Consider the following 19,185-nt stretch of genomic DNA (forward strand, 5'->3'; position numbering starts at 1 on the left):
ATAATTTTGCTTGTCATTAGTTTAATAACTTTGACAAAACTTTTTTTAACCACTTAAATATTGCATATATCAGTTAGGATACAGTACTTTATACTGGGTCACAACAGCAAAGGCTTATTTCTTGTTCACACTCCAGGTGCATCATGTATTGTCCCGGGGTCTGCATTTTATGGTCCCTCAAGGACACAGCTGATAGGAGCAGCCACCATTATACTGTCATGCTTGAACAAAATAGAGCTCAGGAAGGTTTTAGTTTCCACTTCTGCTTAAAATTCATTATTAGAACTGGTCACATGGTTGTACTACATCACCGTGGGGTGAGGAAGAGCAACAGAACCATGTGCCATCTACGTGCAGCTAGAAATGTGTGCTGAACATAATTCATGAGTACCAGTTTTATTGTGGCTAGTTTAAATAAGAATCAAGCCACAAGTCATTGATGCCCCCATTTAAACAAACGAAGTGAAAAAATGTTTAAAAACTTGTTCTGAGGACTAGTCAAAGCAATTAAAACTGAAGCACATGAAATTATCAAAATTTTTATCTTCTGTGGTTAACATTTTTCTTTTTGCTTATTGCACTAAAAATACAAAACCCTTGAGTGAAACTCATCTGCAACCTCTGGGGTAACAACCAAGAAATTTTGATACTGCTGATACCAACATTATTTCCTTTTCGTAAGTGCTGCTTTAAACTGAACTATGATGATACTCAATTTTCAGTAAACTAAGCTCCTTCCCTATGCTAGCAATGAAATGAAAGTTACAAACTGAAAAGAATAAAATTAGGTAATTAGTACTCTAGTCTATGTACTGTCTCATATTTTACACCTCTTTCCACATCTATACTTTTCCATCCTCTCTCTACATGTAGCATACAGAGATGCACACCCAGACCTCTGTACGCTGAGAAAGAAATAGAAAAGTTGATAATCTGAGCAACAATATTACTAGTCATACAATCACTGCTTAATCCACAGTTTTTGGTAAGGACATTATTATTTCACCTAAGTAGTATTCAAGTGACAGATATTTTCTACTCGAAGAAAGAGATATCGGCAGAATGAGGTCAAAGCTCTGAATCATCACTACCTTTAACCTGTGCCATGTGGTCTAGTACATGTGTGCAGCAAACTGTCTACTACTGTCTGCCATGACAAGTTGGATTATGACTGAATTTTCTAAGGTTCCCTTCCTAAACTCTTTTCTTGCTTTTTCCAAGTTTTTGTGAATCATTTATAAGCTCAATTTATTTATGATTGGCTTACAATTCCCTTTATCAACTGTGTTCTTTAGCTACTTTCCTACATATCGTCTCACAATCCCAATGAACACTGTTACATGATCAGAGTGTGTACACATCATTGGGGACTAAAAAATTTTTTTTCAAAAGAAGGGGGAATACATCTATGGTATTTCAATTTTATAATAAAATCTAGAACCTAAATAAAGTTTCCAAAGCTAATTCAGTCTCTCTCTCTCTCTCCCTATATATATACACACACACACACACTTCAGATACAGAGGGACATTATATATATATCAAGAAGAAAGTGAGTTAAAGAGAAAAGTTTTTAAAAGTGCAAGGTGGTTTTGTCAGCTGATCTCCCAACCTGCTGGGGAGTAATAGGCCATGAATACTTTCTCCTTTTTCTAGTGGTAAATGACTGCCTAACTTATTAATGGACAGCAGATATCGAAAATAGTATCATCTTGATATAAATGTATTCCAAGTTTAAATCCAGCTTCTATTCCATGTTCAAGGCATGGTATCAAATTTTTGACAAAGCTCATGGTAACCCTTGAAAGTAAGACCTCTTATTTTTATCTTGTTTGAAGCTGTAGGACAGTTTCTTTATAAACTGTCAGCAATATTTGCTAATTCCAGATTCTAAGGCCTCATCCATATCTCATTAGGAACATAGAGCAGAGGGTATTTTTTTTTAAGTTTTATTTAATGAATATAAATTTCCAAAGTACAGCTTATGGATTACAATGGCTCCCTCCCCCCCATAACTTCCCTCCCACCCTCAACCCTCCCCTTTCCCTCTCTCTCCCCCCTTCCATTCACATCAAGATTCATTTTCAATTCTCTTTATATACAGAAGATCAGTTTAGCATCTATTAGGTAAAGATTTTAACAGTTTGCACCCACATAGAAACACAAAGTGAAAAATACTGTTTGAGTACTAGTTATAGCATTAAATCACAATGTACAGCACATTAAGGACAGAGATCCTACATGAGGAGTAAGTGCACAGTGACTCCTGTTGTTGACTTTACAAATTGACACTCCTGTTTATGGCCTCAGTAATCTCCCTAGGCTCTTGTCATGAGCTGCCAAGGCTATGGAAGCCCCCTGAGTTCACTGACTCTGATCATATTTAGATAAGGTCGTAGTCAAAGTGGAAGTTCTCTCCTCCCTTCAGAGAAAGGTACCTCCTTCTTTGATGACCTGTTCTTTCCACTGGGATCTCATTCGCGGAGATCTTTCATTTAGTTTTTTTTTTTTTTTTTTTTTTTTTTTTTTTTTTTTTTTTTTGCCAGCGTTTTGGCTTTCCAGAGCAGAGGGTATTTTTAAAGAGGCTCCTGGACAACTTAGATCCATAGCCAGTTCTGACAAGTGACCTATACCATTCCGCAAACTAGAGCTTTTTAATCTTAACCTGCCACCAGTCCTGTGATTTATATTCTTCTTTTTTATTCTTGTAAATTAAACATTAAAATGATTGTAGTACACAACAGACTACTAATGTTGGACAACATTGTATGTAGTTTTACTGATGACTCTTGTTTTAAAAGATAATAATTATGAAGGAAAAGTTGATCCCAACAAAGCACCTGTCCAACCTCCCTACAGCGGTCAGTCAGAGACAGCAAACTCAAAAGATAGGGAAATAATGCTGAGCTGGACATCAAATTTACCGATTTTTTTCTAACTGCAATTCTCATTACTCTGAACAAGAAATCAGTACAATTACAGTAAAAGTCAAATTCCCCACACCATTTTCAAATGGAGTGAATATCTGTAGCTAACAGAGCAGAGAGCAAGCATTGTAGCATAAGAATCTTCACACATTGAGAGTTCCATAAGAGGGGGAAAAAACAACAGAACCCAACGTATTTCCCCATCATATTTTCTCATATATGCAAAACAAAAAGCATCTGTATTAATAACATTCTTCTTTAAGCAAGGGAATATTGGGCAAAACTAATAATCAGTGGTAAAAACATATCACTGTAACGCACTGAAATTCCATCAGCACCAATACTCAGAGTTACTGTTACCCTTTTCTTTAGGTCTAAAAAGCTTGTATACTTTATTTTCAGTATCCAAATATAGATGATTTCTTTTTAGCTTTAATATACCACTGTGGAGAAAAATTCTCAGAGTAACAATTTCTTGTAATATTGGTCAGAAATTCAAGTATCACTTAAGATTGAAACAATACAAAATTTATACAAATAGGTATTGTCAGGAAACATACAAAGCTTAAATAAAAACAGAATATGAAAATAATTTCAGATCTAGAAAGTGAAAGTGCTATTTCAGCAATAATTTCCATCTGTGTTTATTTTACATAAAGAAAATATATGAGGAACACTATACACTATACACTTTTCAGCCTTTGTTTCTTCCTTCTTTAAATATAGACGACAGAAAAGATGGATTAGATGCAGTCTACTTTTTCCTCGACTGGATGATTTTTTAGAGGATTATAAACCATGAAGCTAAACTGTTTAAAAGTTGGAAGTTTATTGCAAGCAGCACCTGTGGCCAAAGAGAGAAGGTTGTTTGGTTAAATGTAAGATGCATATTTACAAACAACATAGATATTGTTTATTTGGCTAAATATGGGCTATTGTGTTCATAATGTACAACTAAGCCACATAGATGTTATATGGGTCTTGTCCTTCTTAGTTCTGAGTAGCTTACAGTGCATGAAAGAAAAGAAAAAGGTAGTGAGTAAGCCATACCTGACTTGCAGAAAACTACCTGATTTTTTTGCTCCATATACATGTTGTCATTGCCACTATTGATTCTCTCTGTTTTCACATCCTTTGCTTACAAAAAATTACTGAGTCACTTCCAAAAACTTTCGTTCCCTAGCCATTAGAACATTCCCATCATTTATCCATAGCCTACTGACCACCTCTCATCCCCTCCATCACTCCTTAATCTTCTCTTACTCTTCTAGAAAGTGAGAAGAGTTAATGTCATGATGCTCTCTGTCTAATCAAGCTAATCTTCTCAAAAACCTGTGGGTATCCTCTTCTACTAACATTACTTTAAAATAAAAGAAACTAGTCAATTTTAAATTTATCTACAATTATATAATCATCATTTTGCCATCCTGCTAAATACAACCTTATGTCTTCTAAGGTTATTTCTTTAGAGAGAATCAATGAAACTAACTCATTTTATATATAAAGCCTTTCCCACCTCCGGTAACTTTTATTGACTTTTGATCTTAGTACTTAAAAAAGAATAAGGAATTCCTCAAACAAGTTTTTCAAATACAGAACTGTGGGAAGTAAGAGATCAAAGAACAATAATAAGCAGTCTAACCTAATAAGTCATATTGATCAGTAAGCTGTGTATCTTCCCCATCTGAAAATGCACTAATGAGAATCAGCAGTGGTTGATCTTAAAATGCTTTGAAACTGTGCTGGCTCATATGGAAAGTAAATGAAGCAAGAGACATTCCTCAAACACAGTGCAAAAATAATTCCGCTAACTTCTTTGGTTTAAAATTAGTAATACATCTTGTTCTTTGGAGCCCCAAGAAGAAATAAATGGCTGAAACATTTAAATAATGAATAGAAGTAGGGGAGATAATTTTTCCCTATCTACATCTAATTAGTAAAAGCATTTGACTAGATTAGCCCATCTCAACATGAACTAGAGCTAAAACTAAATTTCCTTTAGGACAGATGTGAAAGATACAAATACCCACAGACAGGGTCGTAACTGCCAGCAGTCAGTTGAAGCAGGGTTCTATGTACAGTTTTTAACACTTTGTCGGTCTTGATACTCAGTGCCTACAGTACACAGTCCCTTTTTCTATTGAATGTAATGTATTATATACTGCAATATTTAAAAGTGTATGTTTTAAACATTAGCTAGTTTTTACAAACACACTATCCTAATACAACTTACCATAACTTCCAGTCACATTGGCACATATAACAGCCCCAAAGAATTTTGGAAAATGTTTCTGAATTCTTGAAATCACTTTTTGGCAAGCTGTGGTTGGGTATTCTCCTCTTCTCATGTATTCTACAGCTTGGTAGCTAATTTCAATAGAGGTGAAATGTTAGTATTACCGAATAAATACTAAATCCAAATTCAATTACCTGAAGTTAGAAATTTAAAACTATGATTGTCACATTTGATAGAACAGGTACAAATAAACAAGAGGTGGTAACTCCTGTTAAAGCAACAACATCAAACCAAGGAAACCTGGATTTGATGTCAATCAACCAACCCACCCATTACTTTCAGAAAAGAACTATTATTTTTGGCTTTGGCTTAGTAACTGTAATTCAGTAATATTAGAAGTCATTAAGAATAGAAGCTATATTTAAAGGAGAAAAGGGGCTAAAAATCAAAGGTGAAAATATTGGGCAAGTGCAAAATTTGTAGTTAAAGTAATTAATTACAGACAACGACTATTCTGCCTACTTTTATCAGTGATCACAGTTCCTTTCCTCAGTGGCCTTCCATCAACTTTTTTTTTTCCCCATCAGCTGTTTAAACAGAACATAGATATTCTTTCCTTGGAAGTAGGGTGAAAAAATACTATTTTATTTCACAGCTGATTACCTAATTTGAATGACTGTAACTACCAAAACAACAGGCAAAAAAGTGCAGATACAATTTCTCCTAAGCTCTTGTGCACACAAATTCAGATTACACAGCATGAAAAAATTTTCCATCTTGATGGAGAAAATACCTGTAGAAGATCTCTAAGATGCACAAACATAAAAGCATACCTTGGTAGGAAGCGCATCAATATATCACCATCCCCAGTGGCTGCAGCTGCTCCAGCAGTATCATCAGCATAGGCCCCTGCTCCAGGTATTGGGGAATCTCCTACACGACTTTTGAAGGGAAAGTACAATAATTTAGGACTGGAAATGAGTGTAAACTTAACTTTGTTAAGACATATTTCAACAATAGGGGCTATTTCTACTTGGCAACTGATTATTGTTTTAAGTAAATTCTTCGTCAGAATACAAAAAAGATTTCCAGTTTCTCAACTTGGATTTTCAGAAGCCAATACCACTTACATTAGAATTTGTTATCAGATGTGTAGTTAAAGAACTTGAACTCACAGAAACAGAAATTACAATGGTTATTACCAAAGGCTGATGAAAAAGGTAATGAAGAAAATGTTGGTTAGGAAAAAAATTCAGTTATTACAAGAGGAAAAAGTTCAAGACAGCTATTTGTACATCATGGTGGCTATGTGAATAACATCATGGTGAATAACAATGTTATTTATTTGTGTTAAAGACAGTAGATTGTGTTTTCACCAAAGTATGTGAGATAATACATGATATATAGCTGATTTAACCATTCCACAATGTGAATGTATCAAAACATCATGTTGTACATTATCAACATATATAATTTTTACTTCTCAATTAAAACATATTTGTTAAGATTTTATCATTCAGTTATATACCAATATGGCACAGACTTATAGTAACTATTCTTATAGTAACTATATATAGTTACTATACTATATATATACTATATATATATGTGGCACAGACTTATAGTAACTATTCTTATAGTAACTATATATAGTAACTATATAGTACTAATACTATATAATTACTATATATAGTAACTATTACCATCTTTTATTCAAATAAATATTTGAATATTATTCATATATATTCAAATAAAAATTTTACCTTACTTAAAATCTGTTCTTGCTTCCTATATTGTATATTAATTTTTACAAAAGTTTTTCCTTGTAAAAAAAACGTTAATACTTTTCTAAATATTTATGCTTCAAAATCTAGAACTCCTTAAGGTGACTTAAGACTCCTTGAAATCTGGCTCCAAGCTTCCCTTGCAATTTTATCTTCCATGGCCTCCATTCCAGTCCCTCCCTCCTACTCTCTCCCCAACAAGTGTGGGTGCACACACATATACAATTTCTTTGCTAGCCAGTGGGAGCCCTGAACCTGAAGTGTGTACTACTTTGTATCTGCCTGTGTGTTTGTCTGAATGTCCCTCTTTCTTCTATAGACTCAGGGTTCCCACCATCGCTCTATATTGGCTTTCACATCCCATCTGCAACCCCTGAACTTCAAGGCATTCGGTATGCCTCTTCCTTTGGCACCTGGCAGTCAGTAACACATTTTCCTTCACATTTATCTTAGCTCTGAGCCTTGGGCTGTGCTTTGTGTTGCACATCCTCTGCAGCACAGACTGCTTTATGTTCAGTATACACTTAAAATATCTATTCCTTTGGAAACACTAACCCAGGAATTTTGAATTTTATACCATTAGTAGATGTACCAGCAGCAGTGTGTCCCATCTTATGGATTACAACCATGCCTAGAAGTAAAACAAAAAAAACTATCTATATCTATTTATAGGTAGATAGACATACATAGTTACGCTGAAATATAACTAAATAATTTAGCAGTTGGTATTTGCTAATATCCAAATATCTGTCTCCCCCAAATTCATGTTTAAATTCTATTCTACAAAGTCATGACTTTAAGAAGTAGAAAACTCAGAGAGATGATTAGGTTATGAGGCAAAGCCTTCATGAATCAGATTAGAATCTTAAAAATGAGTCCTCAGAGAGCTGACTAGCTTCTCCCAGCACGTGAAGACAGAGAGTGTCACGTGTGAGGCATGAAGTGGGCTCTCACCACTCATTGAATCTGCTGGTGCTTGGGTCTTGGACTTCCCACCTTCCACACTGTGAGAAATACATTTCTTGTTGATAAGCCACCTAGTCTATGATATTTTGTGACAGCCTGACCAATTAAGAAAGTAATACAAATATGTTCTTTCAATAATTTTAGGTAGAAAAAAAACCAAAAACTTTGAAAATATTGAAAAATATACCATGGGTATAATTTGTGATTTTCAATGAGCTGGTTTCATAGCATAATTTGCTAGACATCCCATATCCTCAACTCTTCTAATTGGTCAACTATGTTTACCATGTTTTCAAAGTAATTTCAAAGAAAATCACTGATACAGACAAACAGAAATTTTTAAAATCACAGCTTAAATATTTAAAAATCTACAAGTGAATGAATAGCCATTGGATTTTAGGGGTCTTAAAAAAGTAATCTACCAAATCACATCCAATGCTAAGACACACACACACACACACACACACACACGGGTACTCCAAGATGTTTGTGGAAGAAAGAATCAAAAGATAATTTAGTGGTCAATGTTTAGCTTAGCAGTTAAGATACCAACTTTTTTTTAAAGATTTATTTTATTTATTTGAAAGAGTTACAAAGAGAAGCAGAGACAGAGAGAAAGGTCTTCCATCTGCTAGTTCACCCCCAGATGGCCGCAACAGCCAGAGCTGCGCTGATCTGAAGCCAGGAGCCTCTTCCAGGTCTCCCACGTGGGTGCAGGGGCTCCAAGGAGTTGGGCTATCTTCCACTGCTTTCCCAGGCCATAGCAGAGAGCTGGATCAGAAGAGGAGGAGCCAGGTCTAGAACCGGCGCCCCTATAGGATGCTGGTGCTTCAGGCCAGAGATTTAACCCACTGTGCTACAGTGCCGGCCCCAAGATATCAAATTTTTAAGAGGCTTGCATCCCTTGTAGGAGTACCTCGGTTCAATACCTGACTTTGGTTTTGGACTTCAGTTTCGTGTTAATTAAGAACCTGGGAGGCAGTGGTGATGACTCAGATAAATTTTTTTTTTTTTTAATTTTTTTGAGAGGTAGAGTTACAGACAGTGAGAGGAAGAGACAAAGAGGAAGTTCTTCCTTCCGTTGGTTCACTCCCCAAATGGCCGCAATGGCCGGAACTATGATGATCTGAAGCCAGGATCTAGGTGTTTTTTCCCGGTCTCCCACATGGGTGCAGGGGCCCATGTACTTGGGCCATCTTCTACTGCTTTCCCAGGCCACAGCAGAGAGCTGGATTGGAAGAATAGCAGCTGGGACTAGAACCTGGCACCCATTATGGGGTGCCAGTGCCACATGTGGAGGATTAACCTACTTCACCATGGTGCCGGCCCCAGGATAATTTAATTCTTAACACCCTCATGGGAGTACTGGATTCAGTCTTAGCTACTTGCTTCAGCTCAGCCCAATCTTGGTCATAGGGGACATGTTGGAAGTGAACCAGAAGATGGGGGCTCTTTTTTTTTTTTAAAAAGTGCGCTTACTCACCTTAAAGATTGTCCATGAACTTCAGTGCCCCCATATACACACACACTTGGGTGGCAGGGAAAGGGAGAAAGGGGAGTACTTACTTGGTAGTTACCATAATCAAAACAAACTCTGGTACAAGAATAGTGATAAAAGCGAGCCACTGGAAGGCAATTACCTAATCTTTAACCATGGAAACAGTATAAAAGGCAAATTACCTATAGTATCATGACCGCAATCAACTCCTGTTTCTTTACAGGTGAAAGCATCCTGCTTTAAGATCCCAGATGGCTTGTAGGGTCCACAGTATTTTGAAGAATCTGGTATAACATTCTATAAACAAGATTTAAGTTTTATTTTTTAGAAAGGATGTTTTAAAAATTGGCAAGTAGTTATGTACAATCACTAAACACTACCAAGGAACCAAAAAGACATCTGGTAACTCAAAGATAAGAATTAAAGGCTTAAAGATTAGTTAAATCTTATGTGAAAACAGATGGATATATAATTTTACTAAATATCTTTCCAGTCTCAGAATTCCATAATATGGGTTAGATATCTATATGGTATGGAATAGGTCCCTGATTTTTTTCTTTACACATCTAAAATTCAAAATTAAAAAAAAAATGATTTTTCAGGAGTTATTAATCCTCAAAGGAATTAGGTATACAACCTTTAGAATCTGTTCCTTGGCCAAAGAAGAATTCTGAGATTTAAAGTAAAATTTGCTTTAAATTTTTTTTTCCCCAAAACTAAGTTTATGTGAATTTTCTATGTTGTACTATAGAATTCCTTTTCAACCTTAAAGGCATAAGAATATAATCTAAATTTCCAAATTTAGGTTTTGTATATACAGGTTCAGTATCCTTTATCTGAAATGCCTGAGACCAGAGGTGTTTCAGATTTTGAATTCTGGAATATCTGCATATACATAATGAACCATCTTGGGGATGGGACCTAAGTCTAAACACAAAATCCAGTTATGCTTTATATATACGTATATGTGACATATATATATAGATATATAGATAACCAGAAGGTAATTTCATGGAATATTTTTAGTGTATTTGTGTTCTAACTTCAACCCATCACACATGGTTAGGAGTAGAATTTTCTACTTATGACCTTATGTTGGTTAACAATTTTTAGGTTTTAGAATATTTTGGATTTTGGAATTTTGGATTATAGATGCTCAACTTGTACATTACACATCATATTTGTACATTAATGTACTAGGTGCCTCCCCTAACCTGGTTTTATGACTCGTCTCTGTCTGGTACTAACACTACAAACTCCTTGGTTATGGAAAGGTAATTAGGACTTTCAGAAGAAACAGATGAAGTTAAGAAACCTCCCAAAAAGACTCTGAATAGCAAAGGCAAACTGATTTATCCTAAAAGATAAAACACAAATTATCCCCTAGGAATACTCTAGACACCTAAGAGTATAACTTTCAAGGTAAATAAGATTAAGATGTTGGATGTAATTTACATATATAAAATCTAGGAAGTATTTTAGAATATGCTTTGTAAGTTCTGATTCTTTTAGACTTTGTTATAAGGAAATAAAAGCAGAGCAGTTCTGACTGGGGCAGCCCTCATCAAACTTCAGTTTGAAACCCTTGCCAGAGATCAGTAGTTCTCCACACTGAATGTGCGTCACAGGCTGCTAGGGCCCTTTCAGGAACATCCATGCCCAGAGCATCAACTAAAATTGTTGCTTCTTTTATGTAGCCATGAGGCTAACCAGCACCTTAGATAACAGGCAATAAAGAGCAGAAGGATGTCACTTTATATTTTTAAATAACTTCCTTAAGTATGTACACATACCCTCCAATAATTTGGCTGGCAATTCCTGGCATGCCAATCTTTATGAAGGGCTCGAGAATCATTGGTAGACAAATCTTCATTGACAAATCCCATACTTTCAGCAAACATGGTGGCTGCATATTGGGAAGACAAGAAAAGGGTAAATTTATCAAGTATCATCTTTAATTAAATGTACTAGGTCAGCTGTCTCTTAAGTGAAATACATCCAGGGGAGTCCAGAGACTATTTAGAGATGAACAGTTTTAAGGAAATCCATTTCTGTATCTTCAGCTTCCACATATTCTTCCTAAAACTGATCTGCCTGGGATCTTGAAGCATGTGTTATGGCAGCTGCTTTTCCTACTTGCCTCCACAATCTCCTTCTACTTTACAGAAGAAAGACACCTCTCACCAATACAGAATCTTCCTACTCTAACCAGGGGTGCAATGCCAGGGGCATTTGGAGACAAATGGATTCCATTGAATGGGCAGCAGATGCTTTGCTTGTCAGGTAGCTTCCGATTCCGCATTTTAACAAAACTGAAGAAAATATACTGAATTTGTTATATGTCACTAAGAATAATGTTTGTTTATAGGTTACTGTAATAATGTAATAATGGGAGGCATTCAAATAAGTGAAATAGTCATAGCAAACTACTTCCAGTACAATCTTCTTTTTCTAATAATGCTTCTTGGGTCTTAACCTATAAAACCATAACACAGCAAGAGAGCTGCTGCTGAATCCTGCTTCAGTCCAGCAATTACTCATTTACAGATAATAAACTGTTTTTGAATCCTATCTTAAAGATAGTGAGATTTAGAAGGTAAGTACCTTATTTAGTTAAATAGCTATTAAGTAAAACAGCTGGAATTTGGATTTAGGTCTGCTTTTATCTGTTCCCATATTTTATACTGAGTCCTATCTTTTCACAGTGAAGACTATAACCAAAAGACCAGAAAAAAATTTCAGTACAGTTAAAAAAAAATACCTGATTCTCCTACTAAAAGTGTGTGTGTTGTGTGTTCCAGGACTTTCCGTGCCACACCAATAGCATTTTTAATTCGTCTAAGATCTCCTACTGCTCCTACATTCATAGTAGTGCTGGGAGAAAAAGATGCAGTTAGATTTATTATTTTCATAAATTCACAGATAAAATAATTGCTTGTCTTCCTGAAATGTGTTTTGTAGCATAAATTTCACATCTTAACACAGAAGTGAAAGTATAGCCATGAAATTCATACAGAATCTTCAGATAAGAAAAAAATTAAGGAAAACACATAATATCAATTAACCATATACCTAGCCCAATAGCACTAAATCCTCAGTTTCTCTTAGCTCATTTTAAGTATGAATTTGGAAGGAGGCTTTCAGGCTTCAAGTTAACCAAACCATAGCGTATGTGGCAGATATATGATTTATAAGATCAGGAACATATTTTAAGGATCTACAAAAAATTCATGGAAAATGTATATTACGAAAAATCTATAGATTTTGGGCCGGCGCCGTGGCTCAATAGGCTAATCCTCCACCTTGCGGCGCCGGCACACCGGGTTCTAGTCCCGGTCGGGGCGCTGGATTCTGTCCCGGTTGCCCCTCTTCCAGGCCAGCTCTCTGCTATGGCCAGGGAGTGCAGTGGAGGATGGCCCAAGTGCTTGGGCCCTGCACCCCATGGGAGACCAGGAAAAGCACCTGGATCCTGGCTCCTGCCATCGGATCAGCGCGGTGCGCCGGCTGCAGCGGCGGCCATTGGAGGGTGAACCAACGGCAAAGGAAGACCTTTCTCTCTCTGTCTCTCTCACTGTCCACTCTGCCTGTCAAAAAAAAAAAAAAATAGAAAAATAGAAAAATCTATAGATTTCAAAAATTTTTCACACAAAAATATACTTCTCTCTCAATTTCATTTTTCTATGAACTTTTTGAAGAACGCTTATATTTGTGTAGCTTAGGATTCTTCCAGTTCTAAGGAGACTACATACTTCCATGTAATATTTTTTTAATAGCTTTTATTTTACTTGAAAGGCTGACAGAGAAAGAGTGCTCCTGTCTGCTGGTTTACTCTTCAAAAGTTCACAACAGCTGGGGTTGGGTCAAGCTGAAGCCAGAAGCCAAGTCCCCTACATCGGTAGCAGGGACCCAATTATTTGGACATCACCTGTTGCTTCCTTGGAAGAACATTAGCAAGAAGCCAGAAACAGCAGCAAAGCCTGGTCCTGAATCCAAGCACTATGATATGGGGTGTGGGTGTCCTAAGTAGCATTGTAACTACTATGCCAAATGTCTACCCTCCTATGTGATATTTTTATTACTTTTTTTTTTTTTTTTTTTTAGTTTAGAGGGAACTTTCTTGTGTTTGGAAAGCCCAAGTACAACAAGCTAGGGTTTTTTTACTTATGAAAAAAACTTTCTCTCAGTTGAAGGCTACAACTCTGAAGATAATGCATCATGAAGCAAAAGGTACAGAGACAGACAAATCCTGAAGAATGCTCTTACCCATCCATGATCATGGCATCCAGTGTGGTTTCTCCAAGTTCATCAGGACTTCCTCCAAAGCCCACAGTGCCATCACACTGGTCCTTCTCACACTCAGCACAGCCATTCTCAACTGCATCCAGAGTTGAACCGCCAGATGCTAATGTCCTCCATGCTGTGAATAAAATCCCAACAATACTTGTCTGTATTTTTTGTCAATGCCAAATGTATTGCCAAACCAAAAACATTTGGGAGTTCCTATTTTAAAGCTTTTTTTTTTTTTTTTACATTTAAACTAATGTTAATAATTCAGTTTATCAAGTAGTATAAAGGAGTCACAAAGAGTCAAAATTATGTAACTAGTGACTATAACAGATCCAAGCACTTAGATATTGCTGCAAATTGAAGGCTTTTTCACTTATTAAGGTCTATTTCTTCTATATGTAAGTAAAGAAGTAAGTATCCTCTCTTTTTCTTCAAAAGGAAACTAGTAAAAGGCGATTAAATTGAAAATAAATCACAGCCTTAATTTCTCCCATATGCATCATCATTTAAAATATGCATAATGTGTGGGGCTGGTGCTATAGCGTAAGCTATACAAGCCCCAGTCTATAGTGTCAGAATTCCACAAGGGTGCTGGTTCAAGTACCAGCTGCTAAACTTCTGATCCAGCTCTCCGCTAAGACCTGGTGAAAGCGGTAGAAGATCGCCCAAGCCTTTGGGCCCCTGCACCTGCGTGGGAGACCCAGAAGAAACTCCAGGCTCCTGGCTTCGGATCAGCTCAGCTCTGGCCGTTGTGGTCATTTGGGGAGTGAACCAGCGGATGGAAGACTTCTTTCTTGGCTCTCTCTTTGTAATTCTGTCTTTCAAATAAATAAAATGAATCTTTAAAAAATATATGCACAATGCTGTAATAGGAAATAGGTAATTACAATGTGACTTCACGTGCAGTAAAACATTTAATCTTCATTAACAGATTTTGAGGTGAGTACTGTAGAGTTACAATTGTTATTTTAAAATGAAAACAGCCAGAGAGGTTAATTTGCTCCAGGTCACACAGCTAGCATGTAGGAGAGCCAGAATTCCAAGGCTCCAGCGGCCACATTCTCAGCACTATGCTATGCTGTGCAGACCCCAAAAATTGTGGAGGAAGGGCAAAAAAGGGTCTTTATTGAAAGAGAAAAAAATTCTTTGACGGGTAGGAACTACTGTTGGTAAACACTTGACTCCGGCTCTGGACCCACGGGTCTGAAACCTCGCACAATTCCCCTTTTCCACACAGCAGCTTACACAGCATTGTTCCCTGGCCAGGCTGCACTTTGTATCTATCACTGGGAATATCTTTTCGCAGCCTATTTACTGATTTTCTCTGAACAGTCCCGCCTGTAACGCAGAAGTGTAACCCATCACATTGTGGGGTTAATCCTGCCCGGAAAGTTAACATATTAGCAGCCTCAGGTTGGGGAGAGGAGGTCTGAAATTACTCTTGGTATGTCTTACAGTAAATGAAAGGAACAAGCATATTCAATGTGAGTATGTCAAAATAATGGTATGTACAGGATAACATCGAGACGCAGAATCAGACGGGGCTTTAGGGCAGTAAATCCGGGAATACTTCCTTGAAGAGACGATACCTTAGCTTTGGGGTTCTCCAACACTGCAACTCACAATCACCTGGGAAGCTTTAAAAGCAAAACAAAGCTAAACAGCTGTCCTAGTACCAGCAGGTGAATGAAAATCTCGGGAGGTGGGGCCTGGGCAAGAAGATTGAGAAGCTCCGCAGATATTTTTCATGTACGGCCACTGCAGGAACCTCGCATTTCAGATGGCAAGTAGGGCACAACAACGAACGCAAACGGGAAGTTAGACTGTGTTTGCGAAATTACCGGTCGTTAGCAAGCTGAAGCACGGGGTTCTGCAGAGAGGCGAGGGGTTGGACAGGAGAGGTGGAGCGGAAGGAGGAGACACCCCGCTAAGAGAGTGGTTGTTAGGCAGAAACACGGCCTCGGTGGCCCTGGCAGAGGGAGTCAAAAGGCCCTGAGGTCGGCAGCAGGGTGCGGGGGAGAGCAGGACCTAAACTGCAGCAGTGGCTGGTCGGCCGGAACAAACGTCAACACACAGGACGCAGCGACGTAGGAAGGGCAGGGAGGAGTGGACACAGCGACTACAAAGGCTCGGCCCAGCCCGGCTCTTTTCTGCCCTCCCGACTCCCCTAACTCCAGCGGCCTGTCCTCGCCCACCCGCCGCTCCGCACCTGCTTCGGTTGCATTCTTAAAAGGCCAAGTATTGAGGACCAAGGGTAGAGGGCCGCAGCTGCGCACGAGCGCTGGGCCGAGCAGGAGCGGCGCGAAAAGCAGGGGGAAGTTCCACTTCGGCGCCATGGCCGCGCTCGGAACTGACCAGCAGGAGAGAAGCCCCAGACTCAGGCCCGCGCTTCCCCGGGCGCCTGATCCCGAGGCCCCGCCCCCTGGAGGTCACGCTCCTTCCCGTCGGGGCGCGACCAGGGCTGCCTGCGCTCTCGCGAGAACGGGCGTCCTCGAGTGCCGGTCAGAGAGCTCTGGGGAGTTGTCTAGATATTTCCTTAGTGGTCAGCCAAGTATTTGGTTTCTTATTTTGTCAGAGGTAGACAGAGCTTAGTATTGGAAAGTCAGTGTGAAATTATGCAACCCTTGGTTATAACCCTAGGAACTTAAGGTAGCGAGTGGTTTCGTACTATTTGGTTTTTACAAATTAACCTTTTAATTAAAAGTTGAAGTTGAAAAGTTTGCCAGACTCAAAGGTACTGTGGCATTCCCGGCTTCGGGGTTCCGGGAATGGTTATAAGTGAAGCGTGCTTGCTTAGGACCAGATTCGTTTTAGGTTTTTTTTTTTTTTTTTTTTTTTTTTTTCCTGCCTTGTGGGATGTCCTTTCATTTTAGGTCTCAGAGCTGGAAGAAAAGGACAGACAGCTGGGAGAGTAGAAATGTACCCTCTACAAGGCCCACTGAAGTGCACCGTCCTGAACCTCCAGGCAAAAAAGGCTACTGCCACTCCTTTTTGAATGTATTTTACCTTTGGGCCTGGCGCCATTAAGTGCGAAATGAATGTTTGAATCAATGGAGAGATAGAGTCTGTGCACGCACGGTGGAATCTGTTCGTTTAGAAAATTCGGTTGCTGGGCAGATATGACCATGAACCAGTAATCCCCTTTGGGACTCTGGAATGCTTGCCTATGCTGGAAGACAAAGAATTTTATAGATCATCTGTAAATCTATCCAGACTTATAAAAATATGAACTAGGAAAGGAGTTGTGAGGCTTCCAAAACCTTCAAGGCTCCTATTGCTAGGGAATTAAATACATATTTTAAACAGTATAAGATAGCCTAGAAGAATTATCCTGTGGCAAAGAAGTGCCATTAAAAAGTTAGATGTATTTAAAGAGAAATGTTCGAAGTTCCTTCTGTGGAGTTTTTGGAGAAAAGTCATTTGTGTTGGAGTAATCAGCATAAACTAATGCCAGGTGAAATTTGAAAGATGGATGAAATAGAGTAAGAAAGCAAGGAAAACATAAATTGTCCCTTGAATTAATTTACCTTAACACTGGAGCTGAGTATTGTTTATACAACTTATCAAACTAGGACAAGCCTTCAGCAAGACATAAATTATAATACATGGAAAATTGGTCCCAGTGCTTACTGTTCTCTCAAGCTTCTTCCTAGTTCTTAATGGTATTTGTGTCTTCTGGCTGAGAAAACATGAACTGTTACCTCCTACTATATCTATTTTCTAAAAAATCCTCTCTCCTTGCTTGCAACCAAAGTTCCTACCAGAGAAGCAACTAATTTACACAATAATGAGAATGTCCCTGAGAGTGTTTCAATATGTCAACTTTCCCGTGGATATTTCTATTTAAAATAATTTGCAATCTCAAAGGAATTTATCCTGTTCAATGGCTTTTTAAAAAGTTATTTGAGAGACAGAGAGACAGATATAGACAGATAGCTCCCATCAACTACTTCAGTCCCCAAATTCTTGCAAGGAGTTGGTATGGGCCAGGCTGAAACTGTAACCTCGGAGACAGGATCTCAATCTCTGAGTGGCAGAGTCCCAACTACTTGAGCCATCACCTGTTCTTTCCCAGGGTTGGCATTAGGTAGGTAGAAGGTGAAATTGGGAGCTGGAGTCAGGGTGTGAAGTTAGGTGCTCGGATATAGGATGCAGGTGTCTTAAATAGGTCCAACATTTGGTGGTTTTATAGTGACCAATATTCAGTGGATCCAACTTCCCAGTTTGCCTAAACTTAAAGTCATCTCTGTAGCTATGTCTTAATCAAAGAAATTAAGTTGGGTTTGATATTTGGATTCCTTCTGTTTTATTATTATTTTACTGACACTTGAATAGTAATTTGCATTCTAGCATTGGAAGTTACCTCATATTACTCTGATTTAACTTTTCATTTGAGCCTAAATCTAACTGAGTCCTACTTTATTTTGGAGTAAATCTAGATGGAAAGAGATCTTCAACAATTAAGTAGCCTACTTTAAGAAAAATAGTCCACAGTTTTTCCAGAATCCTCTCCAATTTTCATTCTTTTACATCATTAATGATACATAGCAGAGATAAGTATCAGTACTGTTAGATCAAAGCAATTCATTTAAAAATTATTTAAATTTATAATGCGTTACACAGTTTTGCATGGTAAAATATTAATGTTCCTGAATAGCAGTTACTTGTGACTAGCAATACTTCAGGAGGATTCTCAATAAATGATTTTAAAACTCAGAGTGGTGGCCGGTGCCGTGGCTCAATAGGCTAATCCACCTTGCGGCACTGGCACACCGGATTCTGTCCCGGTTGCCCCTCTTCCAGGACAGCTCTCTGCTATGGCGTGCAGTGGAGGATGGCCCAAGTGCTTGGGCCCTGCACCCCATGGGAGACCAGGAAAAGCACCTGGTTCCTGGCTTCGGATCAGCGCGATGCGCCGGCCGTGGCGGCCATTGGAGGGTGAACCAACAGCAAAAGGAAGACCTTTCTCTCTGTCTCTCTCTCTCACTGTCCACTCTGCCTGTCAAACAACAACAACAACAACAACAAACAACCCAGGGTGGCAAGGTATTAGCTTGATAACTCACAGCTGAAACACACTTTCCTCAACTATGAAATGAAAATGATAGTGCTCTTTTTTATTTTACAAAGTTTTATGAATGAGGTAAGAGATATGAGAGAATGGTTGAATTCTGGGTGAAGTAAATAAAATTCTGTTTTAATTTGTAATTATCAAATATTCATCAATTGATAGCAAGGAAGGGGCAGTCTAGAAAAATATAAAGCAGTGAAAAGTAATCAATTTGTGACATAGAAATTTTCATAGGAGTAACAAAGTGTTGGCCAGATACTGATAATGCATTTTGAAGTAAGAACTTTAGAATTTCCTTGGCTGTATTAACTGAGAATTTATGTTTTCAGTCTACTTTGAGGTATTTAAAATTTGGTTTAAATGTTTATAAAGATAGTGCATGGCAGGCTTGTGTGATTTCTGCATGTCTTAAAAAC

The 19,185-nt window shown here is 38.1% G+C and overlaps 1 protein-coding gene across 4 annotated transcripts; it reads right to left on the reverse strand.

Annotated features, from left to right (window-relative positions):
• Positions 1-2,081: 2,081 nt before the first annotated feature.
• Positions 2,082-16,170, reverse strand: AGA (aspartylglucosaminidase). 4 transcript variants are annotated; one of them, XM_002709483.6, is made up of 9 exons: positions 15,908-16,160; positions 13,675-13,828; positions 12,173-12,285; positions 11,205-11,317; positions 9,594-9,708; positions 7,503-7,578; positions 5,997-6,104; positions 5,161-5,294; positions 2,082-3,771 (listed from the first exon to the last, which is right to left on the reverse strand). In XM_002709483.6, exons 1-9 carry the CDS (start codon positions 16,032-16,034, stop codon positions 3,671-3,673), a joined length of 1,041 nt encoding a protein of 346 aa, XP_002709529.3. In that variant the 5' UTR covers positions 16,035-16,160; the 3' UTR covers positions 2,082-3,670. The 4 variants fall into 4 exon arrangements, 2 of the variants coding, with proteins under 2 accessions (XP_002709529.3, XP_089183387.1); XM_089327261.1 differs by lacking the exon at positions 15,908-16,160 and adding an exon at positions 15,288-15,330; XR_016229936.1 differs by having other exon boundaries at positions 2,755-3,771; positions 7,525-7,578; positions 15,908-16,132.
• Positions 16,171-19,185: the final 3,015 nt, after the last annotated feature.

This window comes from Oryctolagus cuniculus, chromosome 2 (genome assembly GCF_051225735.1).
Source record: "Oryctolagus cuniculus isolate XC-2025 breed Fujian yellow rabbit chromosome 2, ASM5122573v1, whole genome shotgun sequence".
NCBI classification, from domain to species: Eukaryota; Metazoa; Chordata; class Mammalia; order Lagomorpha; family Leporidae; genus Oryctolagus; species Oryctolagus cuniculus.

What these genes read in the sequence shown, in the direction of transcription:
- AGA (XM_002709483.6), bottom strand. Translation starts at nt 16,034, where the DNA reads ATGGCGCCGAAGTGGAACTTCCCCCTGCTTTTCGCGCCGCTCCTGCTC. An exon ending in TTGATGCGCTTCCTACCAAG is followed by an intron (nt 5,295 to 5,996) that starts GTATGCTTTTAT and finishes TATTGAAATTAG; the next exon opens with CTACCAAGCTGTAGAATACA. An exon ending in CAATGTGACTGGAAGTTATG is followed by an intron (nt 3,772 to 5,160) that starts GTAAGTTGTATT and finishes CTTTGGCCACAG; the next exon opens with GTGCTGCTTGCAATAAACTT.